The sequence below is a fragment of the Bactrocera oleae genome, chromosome 5 (genome assembly GCF_042242935.1).
Source record: "Bactrocera oleae isolate idBacOlea1 chromosome 5, idBacOlea1, whole genome shotgun sequence".
Lineage (NCBI taxonomy): Eukaryota > Metazoa > Arthropoda > Insecta > Diptera > Tephritidae > Bactrocera > Bactrocera oleae.
In genome coordinates, this window is record NC_091539.1 from 48,722,345 (window position 1) to 48,736,945 (window position 14,601).

General features: G+C 35.4%; 3 protein-coding genes across 3 annotated transcripts; all 3 read right to left on the bottom strand.

Moving 5' to 3' along the window:
* Nucleotides 1-5,986: 5,986 nt before the first annotated feature.
* Nucleotides 5,987-7,210, bottom strand: LOC106621759 (anionic trypsin-2). The gene is made up of 3 exons (XM_014240732.3): nucleotides 6,862-7,210; nucleotides 6,521-6,797; nucleotides 5,987-6,463 (listed from the first exon to the last, which is right to left on the bottom strand). Exons 1-3 carry the CDS (start codon nucleotides 7,203-7,205, stop codon nucleotides 6,116-6,118), a joined length of 969 nt encoding a protein of 322 aa, XP_014096207.3. The 5' UTR covers nucleotides 7,206-7,210; the 3' UTR covers nucleotides 5,987-6,115.
* A 1,602-nt stretch (nucleotides 7,211-8,812) lies between these two features.
* Nucleotides 8,813-9,917, bottom strand: LOC138857536 (anionic trypsin-2-like). Its single transcript, XM_070110330.1, has 3 exons — nucleotides 9,580-9,917; nucleotides 9,239-9,515; nucleotides 8,813-9,181 (listed from the first exon to the last, which is right to left on the bottom strand). The coding sequence occupies exons 1-3, from the start codon at nucleotides 9,867-9,869 to the stop codon at nucleotides 8,816-8,818; spliced, it is 933 nt and encodes a 310-aa protein (XP_069966431.1). The 5' UTR covers nucleotides 9,870-9,917; the 3' UTR covers nucleotides 8,813-8,815.
* Nucleotides 9,918-11,622: 1,705 nt separating this feature from the next.
* LOC106621755 (trypsin-2-like) lies at nucleotides 11,623-12,727 on the bottom strand. Its single transcript, XM_070110329.1, has 3 exons — nucleotides 12,397-12,727; nucleotides 12,056-12,332; nucleotides 11,623-11,999 (listed from the first exon to the last, which is right to left on the bottom strand). The coding sequence occupies exons 1-3, from the start codon at nucleotides 12,684-12,686 to the stop codon at nucleotides 11,628-11,630; spliced, it is 939 nt and encodes a 312-aa protein (XP_069966430.1). The 5' UTR covers nucleotides 12,687-12,727; the 3' UTR covers nucleotides 11,623-11,627.
* Nucleotides 12,728-14,601: the final 1,874 nt, after the last annotated feature.

The following is a 14,601-nucleotide window of genomic DNA, read 5'->3' on the forward strand; positions in this document are numbered from 1 at the left end:
TTTCCGATTACAGAGCGCGTGAGAGCACCCGAGATGGAAGAATGGCTTGCAGACAACATCAGCTCGAGTTATTAGAAGCCCGAATCGGCGAAGGGTCTCTTATATGGGCCTGGAATAGACGACTCCATGTAAGTTAAAAAATATTTTATTTCATGTAAAGTGCATTCCCAACATTGAACGCTTTTTTCTTAGAATGGTGTTTTCAAAGTCGGTGACCAACATTACTCGAAAACGGCTAAACCGATGTGTCTCAAATTTTAACACGAGCTTCTTAACACTAGAACTACGAACCGGTCAAAATAGCCGGTTGCATCATTTATTTATACCAATTCTTCTTTATTCCTATTTAATATTTTACGATAAAGTCATGATTTTTATTAAATTCATGTATAGAATAATATTATAGATTATGTTGTTCTTACGATTCTAATTTTCAGAGAGAGAGAGACCTATTTCAAGTAGATATATGGTAAATCTTCGTAGTTCTACTGTTAAATATATTTTTTAGTAATAAATCGAGGATTTTTTCTCTCCGATAAATATTTTTGTTTTTATAAACAATTTAAGGCCGAAATTTCGGTGAAAAATTGATTTTTTTTTTTTGAAAAACCGCCATTTTGTCAATAAATTTTATGTTGCTTATTCCCTCGATTAATTACTAGATTTAACATTACTTTAACGAAATCTATTTGGTTTTTTAATTTCAGATGGTTCAATTCAAAAATATAGTGGTAACCGCAAACCTCTTTTTAGGGAGGAGCTCCCGGACATCAGCTGTAGCTCTTTTCCTAATAAATATTTTTACCAGTAATAAGTCTTAAAATATAGTTAAAATATACCATAATATGTGTATAAATTTTTGGATCAATAAATTTAAAATTTTTTTTAGGTAAACTTCTGGAAAATTAATTTTTTTTCGGACTATATACATACCCCTTCAAGCCTTTTTGCAAAAATTTTGCACTATTTAACAGGGAATTCGGAATTTGTGTTTGTCACAGCACAGTTATTTATACTCAGTTTGTTTTGCCATTTTATAATGAACAGACTTACGCCGGAACTATTAATAAATTTTTGTGCCTGAATTGGTGGTTGTTGACATAATTGCAAACCCTTATCTTCTTAATAAAGCTAAATCCTTGGATATGACATAAAATTATATGCGTTTTGTTTCTTCTTGAAAACCACATGTCTAAAAAAAAACACCCTTTACCATTCCAACAACAGTCGGGTCGATGTTATCGGAAAGGCCCCGGATTATTATCGGGCTAAGGACTGTCGACACGGGAGCATTTTCAAAACTATTTCAGGTATGTTCTCTGGCGCTACAGCAGAAACAACCCGTCACATGTCAGTTTGGTGGACGCAACTAGTACAACACTTTTTGTGGCATTTTTCTCTACGTTGAGGATAACATATACCATTAATAAAATATATTGTACAATATAGGTTTATATAACAATAGCACTTGTGCCCTGTCGGTAGTTACTTAATTACAGGTCTCAATGTAAGAGGATGTAAAATTACTTATCTATTTAAATCACAAAATAAAAATTGCGATTAGGTAAGTTCAAATTGAACTGGTCAATGACATATTTAATAAACGTGGTTATAACATTCAAAAGAAATTAAGAAATGTTTGTATAATATTATTTAGATTGCAAAATTAAAGAATATATATCGATCATACCTATGTAACTAAGGGTCCTGATTAATGCCCTTCCAATTCAATCAACTATATTCTGTCATGAAAGCCTTTTCGTATGTATTTAAATATCTTAGACATATATGTATACATACTTATGTAGTATATACGTATGTACGTACCATATATGCATTTATGTATGTGCGCGAATATACTTGTATGTTTCTTATTTATCTTAGCACTAACCTTAAAACGACTCATTTTTCGTTGCTTAATTATTGGCATAATTTTTGTTGTCCTCCGCACTGGCGCTTACTACTGAATATGTTACCTGTTCTACTTCTATATGTACGATTATATATGGATGTATATAATACAGTATAAGTAATACTCTCGCGACGTCTTCGTTCAATGACACGGTGAGTAGCACTATTACACTTTTGTTGGATTGTTTAGTTTTTCTTTACGTTTTCCATAAGCCAAATGCAAAAAATATACCAACATGTGCATATTTTAACATTGTTTACTTTATTTTGATAATATTTTATTTTTGTAGTAATTTCTTAAACCTTACTATCCCATCATAATAATTAAGTAATTACAATAACAAAAATCCATTACAAACACAAAATTCAGTCAGCCAAAGGCAATGTGTCGGCCAAGTCACAGTACGAAATATCTCATATAACCGGCGAATGGCAAACAAACCGCACAGACAGCACGTTGCTGAAAGAGTTGCTGTTGCAACGAAACTGAAAATCTCAGCAACAAAACACTTCGGCTATCAGTTGGGAATGCCATCCACATCACTTGCCAATGCTAGAAATGGCAGCATGTGGCGGTGGCAAAGGAAACAATGAAGGTAGCGCTTTCAAATAGACAAGAGAGGCGCAGGGTAGGAAACGAAGTGTGGTTAACTATGGGAAAAGCACCTCGACAATATAAACCGTGGTATTAACAACGAAGGCGACCACTAGGGTCATAATACATACTAGCACTAGTAAAGTTGGTAATTTTGAACGTGTGGAAGAAAACCATTGATGCAACGGAAGAGGAAAATTTAACAAAAAAGGAGTTCAAAAAAAAAATTAGAAAATTTAACAAAAATACTGTTATATTATTCATTACTAAACTCAACATTTTGAAAACATAAAAGATATGTATATCTACAATTAGTTGTTATATGATTAAAAAAAAACTAAGGAAATTATTTAAGTATCTACTTAAGGGGGCAGTAAGGGTTTAGAACATTTCTTCAAAACTTAAAGCGTAACTAACGTTTTCAAAGTCGTTGCCATCCATTACTTCAAAACTACTGCACCGATTATTTTAACTTTCTGAACACTATTACAATTTGTTAGTAATATTTATTTAACTATATCAAATAGGCTGACTTATTCGCTAAGAATATTTTTTTCCTTTAAAGTGTTAAAAAAATTAAAAATTGGTATTTCGAAAAAAAAACATTATCAAACAAGTGAACCTTGATATTTTAATTTCGGATGATCCAGTCAACTCTCTGCACAACGAAGTGGACTTCTATAGTGGTTCGCTCGGAAATTCTTATTTTAGTTGTATAATGCCGATTGGCGTCTGTATATTTATACGTATTTAAGTAATGGAACTCCTGCTAATAGCATAATTACATTTATAGCTTACAGTATTTATTAAAGCTATTCTTTCTATTTAAAGTAAGTTTCTTATTGGATAAGTCTTAAGCCTAATCAAATGATGACAATTAAGTATTTCATAAAACTTCTAAACCGTGTTCAACCAAATTGAACACAAGCACACAAAAACACACAAGTCTACCCAAATATATAGATATTATTTGATATATTATACATCTACGGACACTCCTGTATATTTTACTTTTACTAAATATTTATATATTTACCCGTACTCCAAGAAAACGCGCCTCGAGCAGCTCCTGCTTTCTCGGGTCTAACGAAGCTTGAAATTGATCCATTATCTTGCAAACTTGCAAATTTACACTAAATGTATCAATAATATCACAAGTTATTTATCAAAAAAGCAATTAAACCCAATTACTATTACAAAAAATTGCATTCACCAAAATTTGTCCGCGAAAACCGGCAGGCACTGCTTTACCGACGTGCAATTAGCGCGATCAAAACAAACGAAACAATCACGAAACGTATGAAAAATGGCAACACTTATCGCAATTTTATAATTAATCCGTCAGTACTCCGGCATAAAAGCAATGAGGGAGAACACACGTAACAAACGTCTTCATTACGTTGCGTAGCTAACAACTTTACGTTGGCACATTTTAATTTACTGATAGTAGCCGAGTCTCTCCCCCTTGCAACCGTACCAATACAAGCAAAATTGCAATTTTACGCGCTCCAACCAGAGTTCTACGTTCTCTGCTCCAACATTGTTCATTCACACTTCTGAATAACAAAATTCACTTCTATGATAACTCAGTATGTAGCATCTTCACTCTTTAACGACTTTCTTTTAGTTATTGTACAATCATGAGTTTAAACCCCGTATTATTTCTGGAAGAACGCAAACTAAAAATCAACGCGAAAAATTTAGCAGAAGAATACTTGTCGGAGCGAAATGCATACAATCTTACACATACTGAAACAAACAATTTCATGTGAGCGCCGAAACAGCTGCGTTGCTTTGAATGCTGCCACCTTCAATAAATTTGTAGTAAATATTCATAAAACTATTGCGGTTTATTTTACTTATAATGAAAATCTATCCAGGAAGTCACGGCTACCGAAACTACAATACAATACATTGAAAGAATTAACGCGGAAGCTAAAACATACACACCGTGTATGTTGCCTTTTCGTAAGAAAGGCATGATCACACGTACACAAGAGTTTCGGTTAGAACTGTCAATGGGCCTTTAGAAACTCATAGAAACTTTAACAGAATTATCTGGTAGCGCTTTTGGGTAACCAACGGGTAATTTAATCGATTGGTGGCTTGTTTCTGCATTGTTTTGAAATGCATTTGTTGCAAGTAAACAGTTAAGGCTCAATTAATTTTGCTTTTTTTATATTTAATTTACATCACATCATCAAAATGACCCGGTAATAGCAGATCTAGTAGTCTAAGATTAAATGAATGGAGAGTATATTACAATTTTTTGGTAGACCAAGTATAACATCTTCTATCACACTAACGAGTACTTTGACAATATAAAACACTCTGAAATATTCTTAATATTCTTAAATTTACTGGAAAACTTCACATTACATCACAAAATATAGCTATATATATATGTATGTACAAACAGGTAATTGGCAGTACATACCAAACGTATTATCTTTAAGAGTACTAATCACACTTTATTTATTTCATTTTCGAATGTATAAAGTCTCACAAATGTACATTTTTTGAACGTAAATTAAAATATTTCGCTATTTCCGGTGCTGATTTGTCACTGATTTCTCTAGCTACTTTAGTTATAGCCCTATTGACGAGATCCTTTTGATGCAAGTCATCAGCAGCGCTAATTATTTGGAATAATGTTTCATTGTCGACATCTAAGAATTCGTCTTTCCATTTTTCCATGTTGTTATTGTCTAATTCATAAGACGCATCCTCACATTTTTCTGCCCATATGATAATGCGACGCAAAATGTTTGATGTAATTTTATTTAATGATATGCAACCTTCTTGATCCGTCACTTTTTTCGCTTCTTGAACTACGTGTGATTTCTCAAATAATATGTCACGAGTACCGAGAACTTCGCCATCCTTGGTACGAATTCTCAAATCATTTAGTGCCATGAAATGTCGTTGCGAATATGATATTGTATATATGTACATATGTATATATGTACTCTATACTTAAGTATATTGATTAGTAGTTGTAAACGTTACGTTGTCATAGGTGAACTGAGCTCAAACGATATTTTGTTGTAACATATAAAGTGGAGAGTGTTCGATTTATGGAAGCAAGTATATACATACACATGTACGTTTGTATGTATGTACGTAAATATTAAATAACGTTTAATTGGCAGCTTACCTTTTACAAATGTACCATATACTTTATTTATTATTAACTATTTAATATTCAATTGTATAAATTATTTATGTACGTCATGCCTTTGAAGCTTGCTGTTAGACGAAGGCAGCAACTGCCGTCATCTAATTGATTTTTTCTATGAAATAACAAATGAAAAATCATGTACAAATCTGTGATTTGATTGCATCAAGAACTTTTGATATTCAAATTCCGCTTGCGGAAACAACTTAGTCCGATACCGAATCGGTAAAACACTAAGTTGACCTCGATTTATTTAACACCCCTCTTTAGAATGCTCACCTACATTAAGACATTGTCAACTCTTCACTCCTGTCTCAATCACGTGAAACACTTTTTTATTCAACTTGGTTTCACTTAACTGGTCCAATAACAACAAGCGTTAATGAATTGCGGGTTAAGTACATACATACATGCATACATACATATGTACTTCACATACCTCTCATCATAATTTGTAACACAATTAGCAAAATAAAATTTACAGGTCTTAGTTTACTGATTCCATTCTCACGAATCCAATCAAGATACGAAGTCACATTAGTATAATAACCGGCATGTTCGGGTATACCACACTTAACACCAAATGATACAATACCCGTTACACTACCATTACATATCAGCGGCCCACCAGAATCACCACTGCACGAATCTCTTTCAGGATCAGCCTCATCGCCAGCACACATCATGCCAAAAGCAAAATTGTCAGTTCTAGCTTCACAGTAATCAGTTGGCAAAATATAGACATCGACATGTAATATCAAATCTGGCATTGGGCCCATCTAGAATAATTAATAGTTGAAGTTCCAACATATTTTATTATGACAGCTTGTACTCACGAAAAAAATTCGACCCCATCCAAGCACGGTGCATTTAGTATAGGGAGGTAATATGTTGGTTTGCAGACTAATTCTCTGTGCTGAAACACCGTCTTCATATATACTTTTTACCAACAGTAAAATAGCAATATCATTTCGAAAACTTGACGGCTTGTAGTAGACGTGTCGAATAATTTTATTAACTTTTAACACTTGTGTTGTTTCGGTAGGTACCAAACGCCTCGGGGTTCCAGCTACTACCAATAAATCTGACGGTTTAACCCGTATCCGGCTTTTGCTGAATTTATAGAAATGCTTATGTACTTATAAATAAATTTTTGAACATAGCATCAAACTATTACCGCTTACAAACACAATGTGCTGCGGTCAGAATAACTTTTGGTGAGATTATGGAGCCACCACAACTGTGATCATCTCCAAAAAACCATTTATATTTCTTTCCTCGTATGGAGACAACATGTTTTGCCAAATTATCTATTTTTGGACGATAACCGCCAGTTATTAAAAATTTATATTTTTCTTTAGCATCTTCCATGATTATATTGCTATTGTTTATTGCACAAAGATATGTTTCCCATCGTAAAATGTTGATAAAAATTATTGACACAAAAATTTTTTCAATTAAACACATTTTTAACTTCTTATACACATGATTCAATAATAATAGTAATAATAATTGAATCATGCTTGATGTAAGACTCAACATCTCAAACAAACTCAAGTTCGAAATAGAAAGGTTTTTTTTGTGTAATATTTAGTTTTATTTAGAATCTTTCTTATTATTAAAATGACAATAACTAAACTTGCTGACAAAAACAATGATGTGGAAGTATAATGAAAAATATTTGACTTAAATGAAGGTGAGTTCAATTGAATGAAAAGGGGTTACCTAATGGATGATATCTTTTTATCCAGGTCCAGTTGGATCGCAAGTACATTAGCATACCTTTTCAATCGAGAGAGGTAACGACTACTAAATTCTTCTATAGTTTCTTTTACAGTGGGTATTCTTAGCTCTCGATGCAGAACGTCATTTGTAACATGAAAATGTGCACCCACTATAGTGCGTATAACTTTATTTTTCCAAAAGGTATGACATGATTTTGAAAGCTCGTGGCGGCCATGTTTGTTTACGGACTTGTGTCAAATGTTGTCCGTGTGTTCAGTAAGGTTTACCAGTTCTTCATGTCATGGTTGAAAACTAATGTTCATCGAAAAATAATCTTCTCAGATGAGTCCCATATCTTACATAATAGAATTGTCAACAAACAAAATTGTCGGTATTAAGATGAGTCAAATCCTCGTGCGTTTCAGGAAATTCAATTGGCAGGAAATGCCCTTACCATCAATAGTGAGCGTTATATTACGACGTGGACTTTTTTCCCCGGAATTTGATGAAACCGACGCGGAGTATCCCTATTTCCAACCATACATTGCGCCGCCTCATGTTTGACGTCTAAACATGAACACATTGCGTGCAAAGAAAAAAACAGAGCCTATTTTGACCAAGCTCGAGTCTTTTATTTCATTTTCAAATCACGTCGTGCTTGTTGGTAGATCCCATGTATGCGTACCTTGTTCGTCAGACTGAGGAGGGATCTTGTCATTAGGAGCCAGTACAGCTGCGCAAACCTTAACCTAAACTGAGTTTTTTTTTGATTTTCATATTGGAGAGACGCCTCTTATCAGTTGTAAGCTGCAGATATTTTGCGCTTGTGCTTGTTAGTAGCAACTGACCATATAGAGCCACTTGTGGTTCTAAAGCGGCCAATTGCGTTTCCAGTTTCCTGCAGGCGCCAGCAATGCTGTATCATCCGCATAAATTGTCGAAATTATGGAGTCAAAGCTCATCACTGGTAGGTCAGCTGTGTAGATAATATTGAAGAACGTCCGAGCATAACTTTAGCTGCAGTTAGTAAGGCAAAGGCAGTTTTCCTTTAACTTATATTCTAGGCTAAGGCGCCAATCCTTGTCAAATGTCTGACAGGCATCAAGGAAAACCTCATCATAGTATTTACAATTTTCCATTATTTATAAAATGTTCTACTCTGTAGAATGAGCTGTTTTTCTTCAGCAGAGGTGAAAGTCTGCACAAAAATATTTTTTCAAATAGTTTTTCGAAATAATAACCAGTAGGCTAATCGGTCGAAATGAATTGAGCAGATGGTCTGCTTTAACAGGTTTCGGAAACCAAATTGTTTCAGCACATTCTCATTGTACCTGTACTTTTACGTACATACCATATGTATTGTAGTTTCACTAACCTGAATGATGCAATAGAAACACTGCTAATTTTCAATTAATATGCGTAATATTTACTCTCCACTTGTCTTTCGTTATGAAAATTTGTAACACAATTAGCAAAATAAAGTTTACAGGCCTTAATTTACTTAATCCATTCTTACGAATCCAATCAAGATACGAAGTCACATTCGTATAATAAACTACATAGTTGGGTAGAGCGCAGTCATAGGAAAATGATACAATACCCGTTAGACTACCATTACACATAAGCGGACCTCGGCACGCATTTTGCTCAAAATCATCCACATCGCCTGCACACATCATGCCAAAAGAAAAAACTCTAACTCTCTGTTTACAGTATTCCGTTGGCATTATATAGATATCGGCATGTAATATTAAATCTGGAAATGGGCCTGCCTAGAATAATTGATAGTTGAAGTTTATACAGAGTTTATTGTAATAGAATTTACTTACTGTAAAAACACGACCCCATCCAAGGACGGTGCATTTAGTATAGGGAGGTAATATCTTTGTTTGCAGACTAATTCTTTGTGTTGAAACACCGTCTTCATATATATCTTTTAGCAATAATAATATAGCAATATCATCTCGCATAGTATCAGGATCGTAGTATTCGTGTCTAATAACTCTATCAACTTTTATTACTTGTGTTTTATCAGTGGCTACCAAACGTTTTGGAGTTCCAGCTACGACCGATATATCAGACGGTCTCAATTGTATTCGTCCTTCCCTGAATTTATTGAAATGCTTATGTACTCATTAAGATTTTTTCAAACGTATTGTCAAATTGTTACCTCTCACAAACACAATGTGCTGCGGTCAGAATAACTTTGGGTGATATCATAGTGCCACCACAATTGTGATCATCTCCAAAAAACCTTGAATATTTTTTTCCTCGTATGGAGACAACATATTTTGCCAAATTATCTATCTTAGGACGATAACCGCCGGTTATTAAAAATTTGTAATTTTCCTTAGGATCTTCCATTTTTATATTGCTATTGTTTATTGCACAAGGATATGTTTCCAATCGTAAAATGTTGATAAAAATTATTGACACTAAAAATTTTTTCATACAACACATTTCTAATTTCTTATAAAAAGGATTCAATACTTATAATTAATTATTATGTGATTGATGTGAGACTAAACATCCGAAATCGATATACATAATATACATATATTCGAAATTAAAAAGGTAAAAATGTTTTAAGTTCGGTCGAAGTTTGTTTGTACATACCTATGTATATAAAAAAATTAATATTTTATCCTCGGGTATTCTCCAAATATGACCATTTGCAAACCAAGTTTTAATGATCGCAGACGACGTGTCCTTTTCGTTTACGTTTGTCAGCGTAGTCGACATTTTGCTTCTTATATTGATATTATGATTATGCTTACGAAAACAACCAGATCAAAACATTGTGAACTATTCATCAGCAACAAATGCTAACTCTCGCATCAAAACATCTGCCCATAAATATCTCGATCGAGAAACCTCCTGTCTTTATTTCTGTGAACAGCCGCAAGCTTCCTTAACTCCAACTGTTTCGGTTTCACAGAACTTACCGAAGACACCTTCACCGCACTACTTATTTCTATTTTAGTAATTGTTATCCAATCTCACGTGCCATGACGAACGGGTTGATGGAGGATCGTTGAAATCCATTTACCCAGAGGCGATAAACGTGTTGATACTAAAGCACTTAGGCTAAACTGGAGTAAAATACCTAGCCAAGGGCCTCAACCTATCGCTGACCACTCTTCATACACCCGATATGTGGAATATTGGAAAAGTGGTTCTCCTACTGAAAACTGAGGAACCCACCAACCTGAGAAGTCTTATTGTTCGATAACTCTCCATTCCCTAGTAGTGAAGACACTCAACATCGCTTCTGGAAAGTGCACAGTACTACCAAAGCACTTAGCGTCATAAAGGTCTTGATAGTTCGTATACTAATCAAAAATAAACTTTTGTGAGGACCATCCTCTTTTTGGACTTATAAAAAGCTTTTGACACAGTCAAACACACAGCGCTACTACAAGACATCGAACAATCTACGCGCCCTCCTATCTGACTATCTGAGCGGTCGGTAATTATCCGTACAAGTTCGATCCGTACGAAACTCCAAGTTAAGAAGAATTGAACAGATGGTTTTGCCGGGTGGTGTCTTCTGCTCGCTACTGTTAAACTTCTATAACTCGAAACTCCCGCAACCAACAAAGGGAATTGCCATCACCTAATACACAATATTGACGTCAGGCAATGAAATTGATGGTATCTTAGTTAATTTTCTGCGAGAAACCTAACGCTCTCGCCCACGAAATCCGCAGCGACAATATTCACGAACTGTACGAAGGAGTACAGACTGTATCTTAATATCACAGTCGATGGTGTTAAAATTCCGCCTTTCAACAATCCTAAGATTTTAGGCGTTACACTTGACATTCTGTACTCCTTCACTTCGCATGCGATCACAATTATTGCCAAAGTACAGAGCCGCAAAAGGCAAGGAAACGTTGCTGGCAACATGCTAGGCAATCGGTCGACCGATCGTTAACTACGCAGCACCGATATGAACGCCTGGATGTGTTGACACGCAGTGGAAGAAGCTTCAGACGTGCACTGCACTCCGTACGATAACAGCATCCCTCGAATACCTACACAGTGAGTCCTGCATGCTTCCGGTTAAGGAACAAAATATAGGATGTTTTCGCAGAAATCATCACTGCAGTCGTCTGCCTAAAACGAAGCCGCCTCCGCATTAAGAGGTCACTAACACCTTCACCGACTCCCTTCCAGTGAATGGCTTACTTGAAGTTAAACCACGATCAGCAATAATTAATTTACGTATTCTTTACTATACATTCCTTTCGTTATGAAAATTTGTAACACAATTAGCAAAATAAAGTTTACAGGCCTTAATTTACTTAATCCATTCTTACGAATCCAATCAAGATACGAAGTCACATTCATATAATAACCTGGATAATTGGGTGAAGCACAGCCAAAACCAAATGATACAATACCCGTTAAAGATCCATTACATATCAGTGGACCACCAGAATCACCTCGGCACGCATTTTGCTCAAAATCATCCACATCACCAGCACACATCATGCCAAAAGAAAAAGAGCTGTATCTCTCTTTACAGTATTCAGATGGCATTATATAGATATCAGCATGTAATATTAAATTTGGAAATGGGCCTACCTAAAATAATTGATATTGAAGTTCCAACGTATTTTATTATAATAGCTTGTACTCACGAAAAAAACTCGACCCCATCCAAGGACGGTGCATTTAGTATAGGGAGGTAATATGTTGGTTTGCAGACTGATTCTTTGTGCTGAAACACCATCTTCATATATATTTTTTTGCAACAATAATATAGCAATATCATTTCGCGAAGTATCAGGATCGTAGTATTCGTGTCTAATAACTCTATCAACTTTTATTACTTGTGTTTTATCAGTGGCTACCAAACGTTTTGGAGTTCCAGCTACGACCGATATATCAGACGGTTTCAATTGTATTCGGCCTTCGCTGAATTTATTGAAATGCTTATATACTCATTATGATTTTTTTAAACGTATTGTCAAATTGTTACCTCTCACAAACACAATGTGCTGCGGTCAGAATAACATTAGGTGATATTATGGAGCCACCACAATTGTGATCATCTCCAAAAAACCTTGTATATTTTTTTTCTCGTATGGAGACAACATATTTTGCCAAATTATCTATCTTAGGACGATAACCGCCAGTTATTAAAAATTTATAATTTTCCTTAGGATCTTCCATTATTATACTGCTATGGTTTTTTGCACAAAAATATGTTTCCAATTGTAAAATGTTAATAAAAATTATTGACACTAAAAGATTTTTCATAGAACACATTTTTAGTAATTTCTTATAAACAAGATTCAGTACTAATTATATTAAAGGAAACGCGCATGGTGCGGGACGAAACGTGTATTCGAAATAGAAAATGTGAAAAGGTTTTGAATTCGGTTGAAGTTGGCTTGTATGTACATATGTATGTAATATAATTAATATTTTATGCTCGGATGTTATCCAAATATGACCATTTGCCACCTCAATGCTAGTCACTTTGTCGTTTGTGTGGAGACTTAACTGCTTGAAAAAGTATAGCAGAGAAGCGGTCATACTGAACAAATTGAGGAAGCTGTCGCCGGAGACCGCAGCCCTTTCCACCGAATATGGACGAGAAGAGCCCACTACCAGCCGAAGGGCTTCCGAAAGAAGAAGGAAAGATAGTTCCTCTCTCGGTGATTTGTCTCGGGAGGCCGCTGAACATAAAAAAAACACTTCGCGAAATTAGTAAGCATGTCTCAGAACAGCACTCTTGCAAACATACAGAAGGAAGGAAGGCGGAGACGTAGCGAAGGAAGAGGTTGCAGATACGACTCTCCAGATAGCAGGCAATATTCCACGGAGCGATCAATTATCAGCGTTGAGGGCCTTAGAACTCCGCTCGAAACTAAACCGCCAACAAGAAGATATTCATCTGAAGATACAAGGGAGCACACTATCGAACGTCCGAACATCTAGGGACTTAGACCTTCGTAAAGACATGATTCGCTCAGCAGACAACAGGAAGAACGATGGACAGAGGTGTTCTATCATAAGCATCATCGAACCTCATCTGAGAGTAAAACCTCATCAGAAATGAGAGGATCCTCTGTAGAAAGGAAAAATCACTCTCCGAGCAAGCGATCAGACCGCCTGGAGAGAACACACACCTCGCCAAGAGAAGAAGGAAAAACCGACGGAACGCATAGAGAGTAAGGAACCTCGCATCCAAAGAAAAGCAAAACTAATTATAGGAAATACAAAAAGGACCAAAAGTACGAGAACTGGGGCGTCCTGATATAAGAGAAGATCCGAGGAGATAAGGTCTGGAGCTGGAGTCATGCCATATCTCACAAACCTGGAGAGAGGCATGAGTCCAGACAGTATAAGTTTCTAAGAATACATATCGTCGATACCAGACACAGCTATAGGCATTAGTAAAAGGTACAATCTTAAGTAAAATGACATAAAAGCTAGGTGACATCGAATACACAAGAAATGAAAGATAACAAGCACTAACTTTGCTCAATATACATTTTCCAGGATCCACAACTAGTATGTTAAATAGTCATAAGAAAGGCCTAGACCCAACAACGGATTCATGGTCCTTCGAAGAAAACAGCTACAGATCGGTTTAGTGGACAATAAACTTCCGAAAGAAATATAAATCACCAGACATATGGCTAGCACGCCTACAAAATAGAAAACGACAACTGATATCCGATACAACTTTATTTCCACTCTCAATATTCTAAGGAATGCGATAGACAACTAAGAAGTAGCAAGGAAGAGTACTATCAACTCTTCTAGGGAGCCCAGACAAATAACGGCATAAGATGTCAAGGTTATGCAGATGACATTGAAATAATAACAGTAGGAACATTCGAGAGCACACTGTGTGATATTGTACAGAGAACGCTCGCACTAACGAAGAAATGGTGCTCTAAAGCAAGGCAAAGAACTAATCCTGCCTATTCTCGAAACGAAATATCTGAAACTTACTATCTTATATATATACTTACTGTACAGGATATAAAAATTCTACTTCTCCTATAAATAGTTACATATATGAAAAGGATCCTCCCGAAGACGAATGTAGCAATCGAGCCATTTTATTCTCTCAAATACCTTCAACATTAATCAGCATTATGTCAACATTACAATTAAGGTCTGAATTTCATTCAAATGGCCTCTACGACTTCTTTTGCAGGACCGAATT

Excerpts from the sequence above, each read along its gene's own strand:
- LOC106621755 (XM_070110329.1), bottom strand. The coding sequence starts at position 12,686 with ATGTGTTCTATGAAAAATCTTTTAGTGTCAATAATTTTTATTAACATT. Across the intron at positions 12,333-12,396 it reads GCACATTGTGTTTGTGAGAG|CGAAGGCCGAATACAATTGA; the intron begins GTAACAATTTGA and ends CAATAAATTCAG. Across the intron at positions 12,000-12,055 it reads GATGGGGTCGAGTTTTTTTC|GTAGGCCCATTTCCAAATTT; the intron begins GTGAGTACAAGC and ends CAATTATTTTAG.
- LOC138857536 (XM_070110330.1), bottom strand. The coding sequence starts at position 9,869 with ATGTGTTGTATGAAAAAATTTTTAGTGTCAATAATTTTTATCAACATT. Across the intron at positions 9,516-9,579 it reads GCACATTGTGTTTGTGAGAG|GGAAGGACGAATACAATTGA; the intron begins GTAACAATTTGA and ends CAATAAATTCAG. Across the intron at positions 9,182-9,238 it reads GATGGGGTCGTGTTTTTACA|GCAGGCCCATTTCCAGATTT; the intron begins GTAAGTAAATTC and ends CAATTATTCTAG.
- LOC106621759 (XM_014240732.3), bottom strand. The coding sequence starts at position 7,205 with ATGATTCAATTATTATTACTATTATTATTGAATCATGTGTATAAGAAG. Across the intron at positions 6,798-6,861 it reads GCACATTGTGTTTGTAAGCG|CAAAAGCCGGATACGGGTTA; the intron begins GTAATAGTTTGA and ends CTATAAATTCAG. Across the intron at positions 6,464-6,520 it reads GATGGGGTCGAATTTTTTTC|ATGGGCCCAATGCCAGATTT; the intron begins GTGAGTACAAGC and ends TAATTATTCTAG.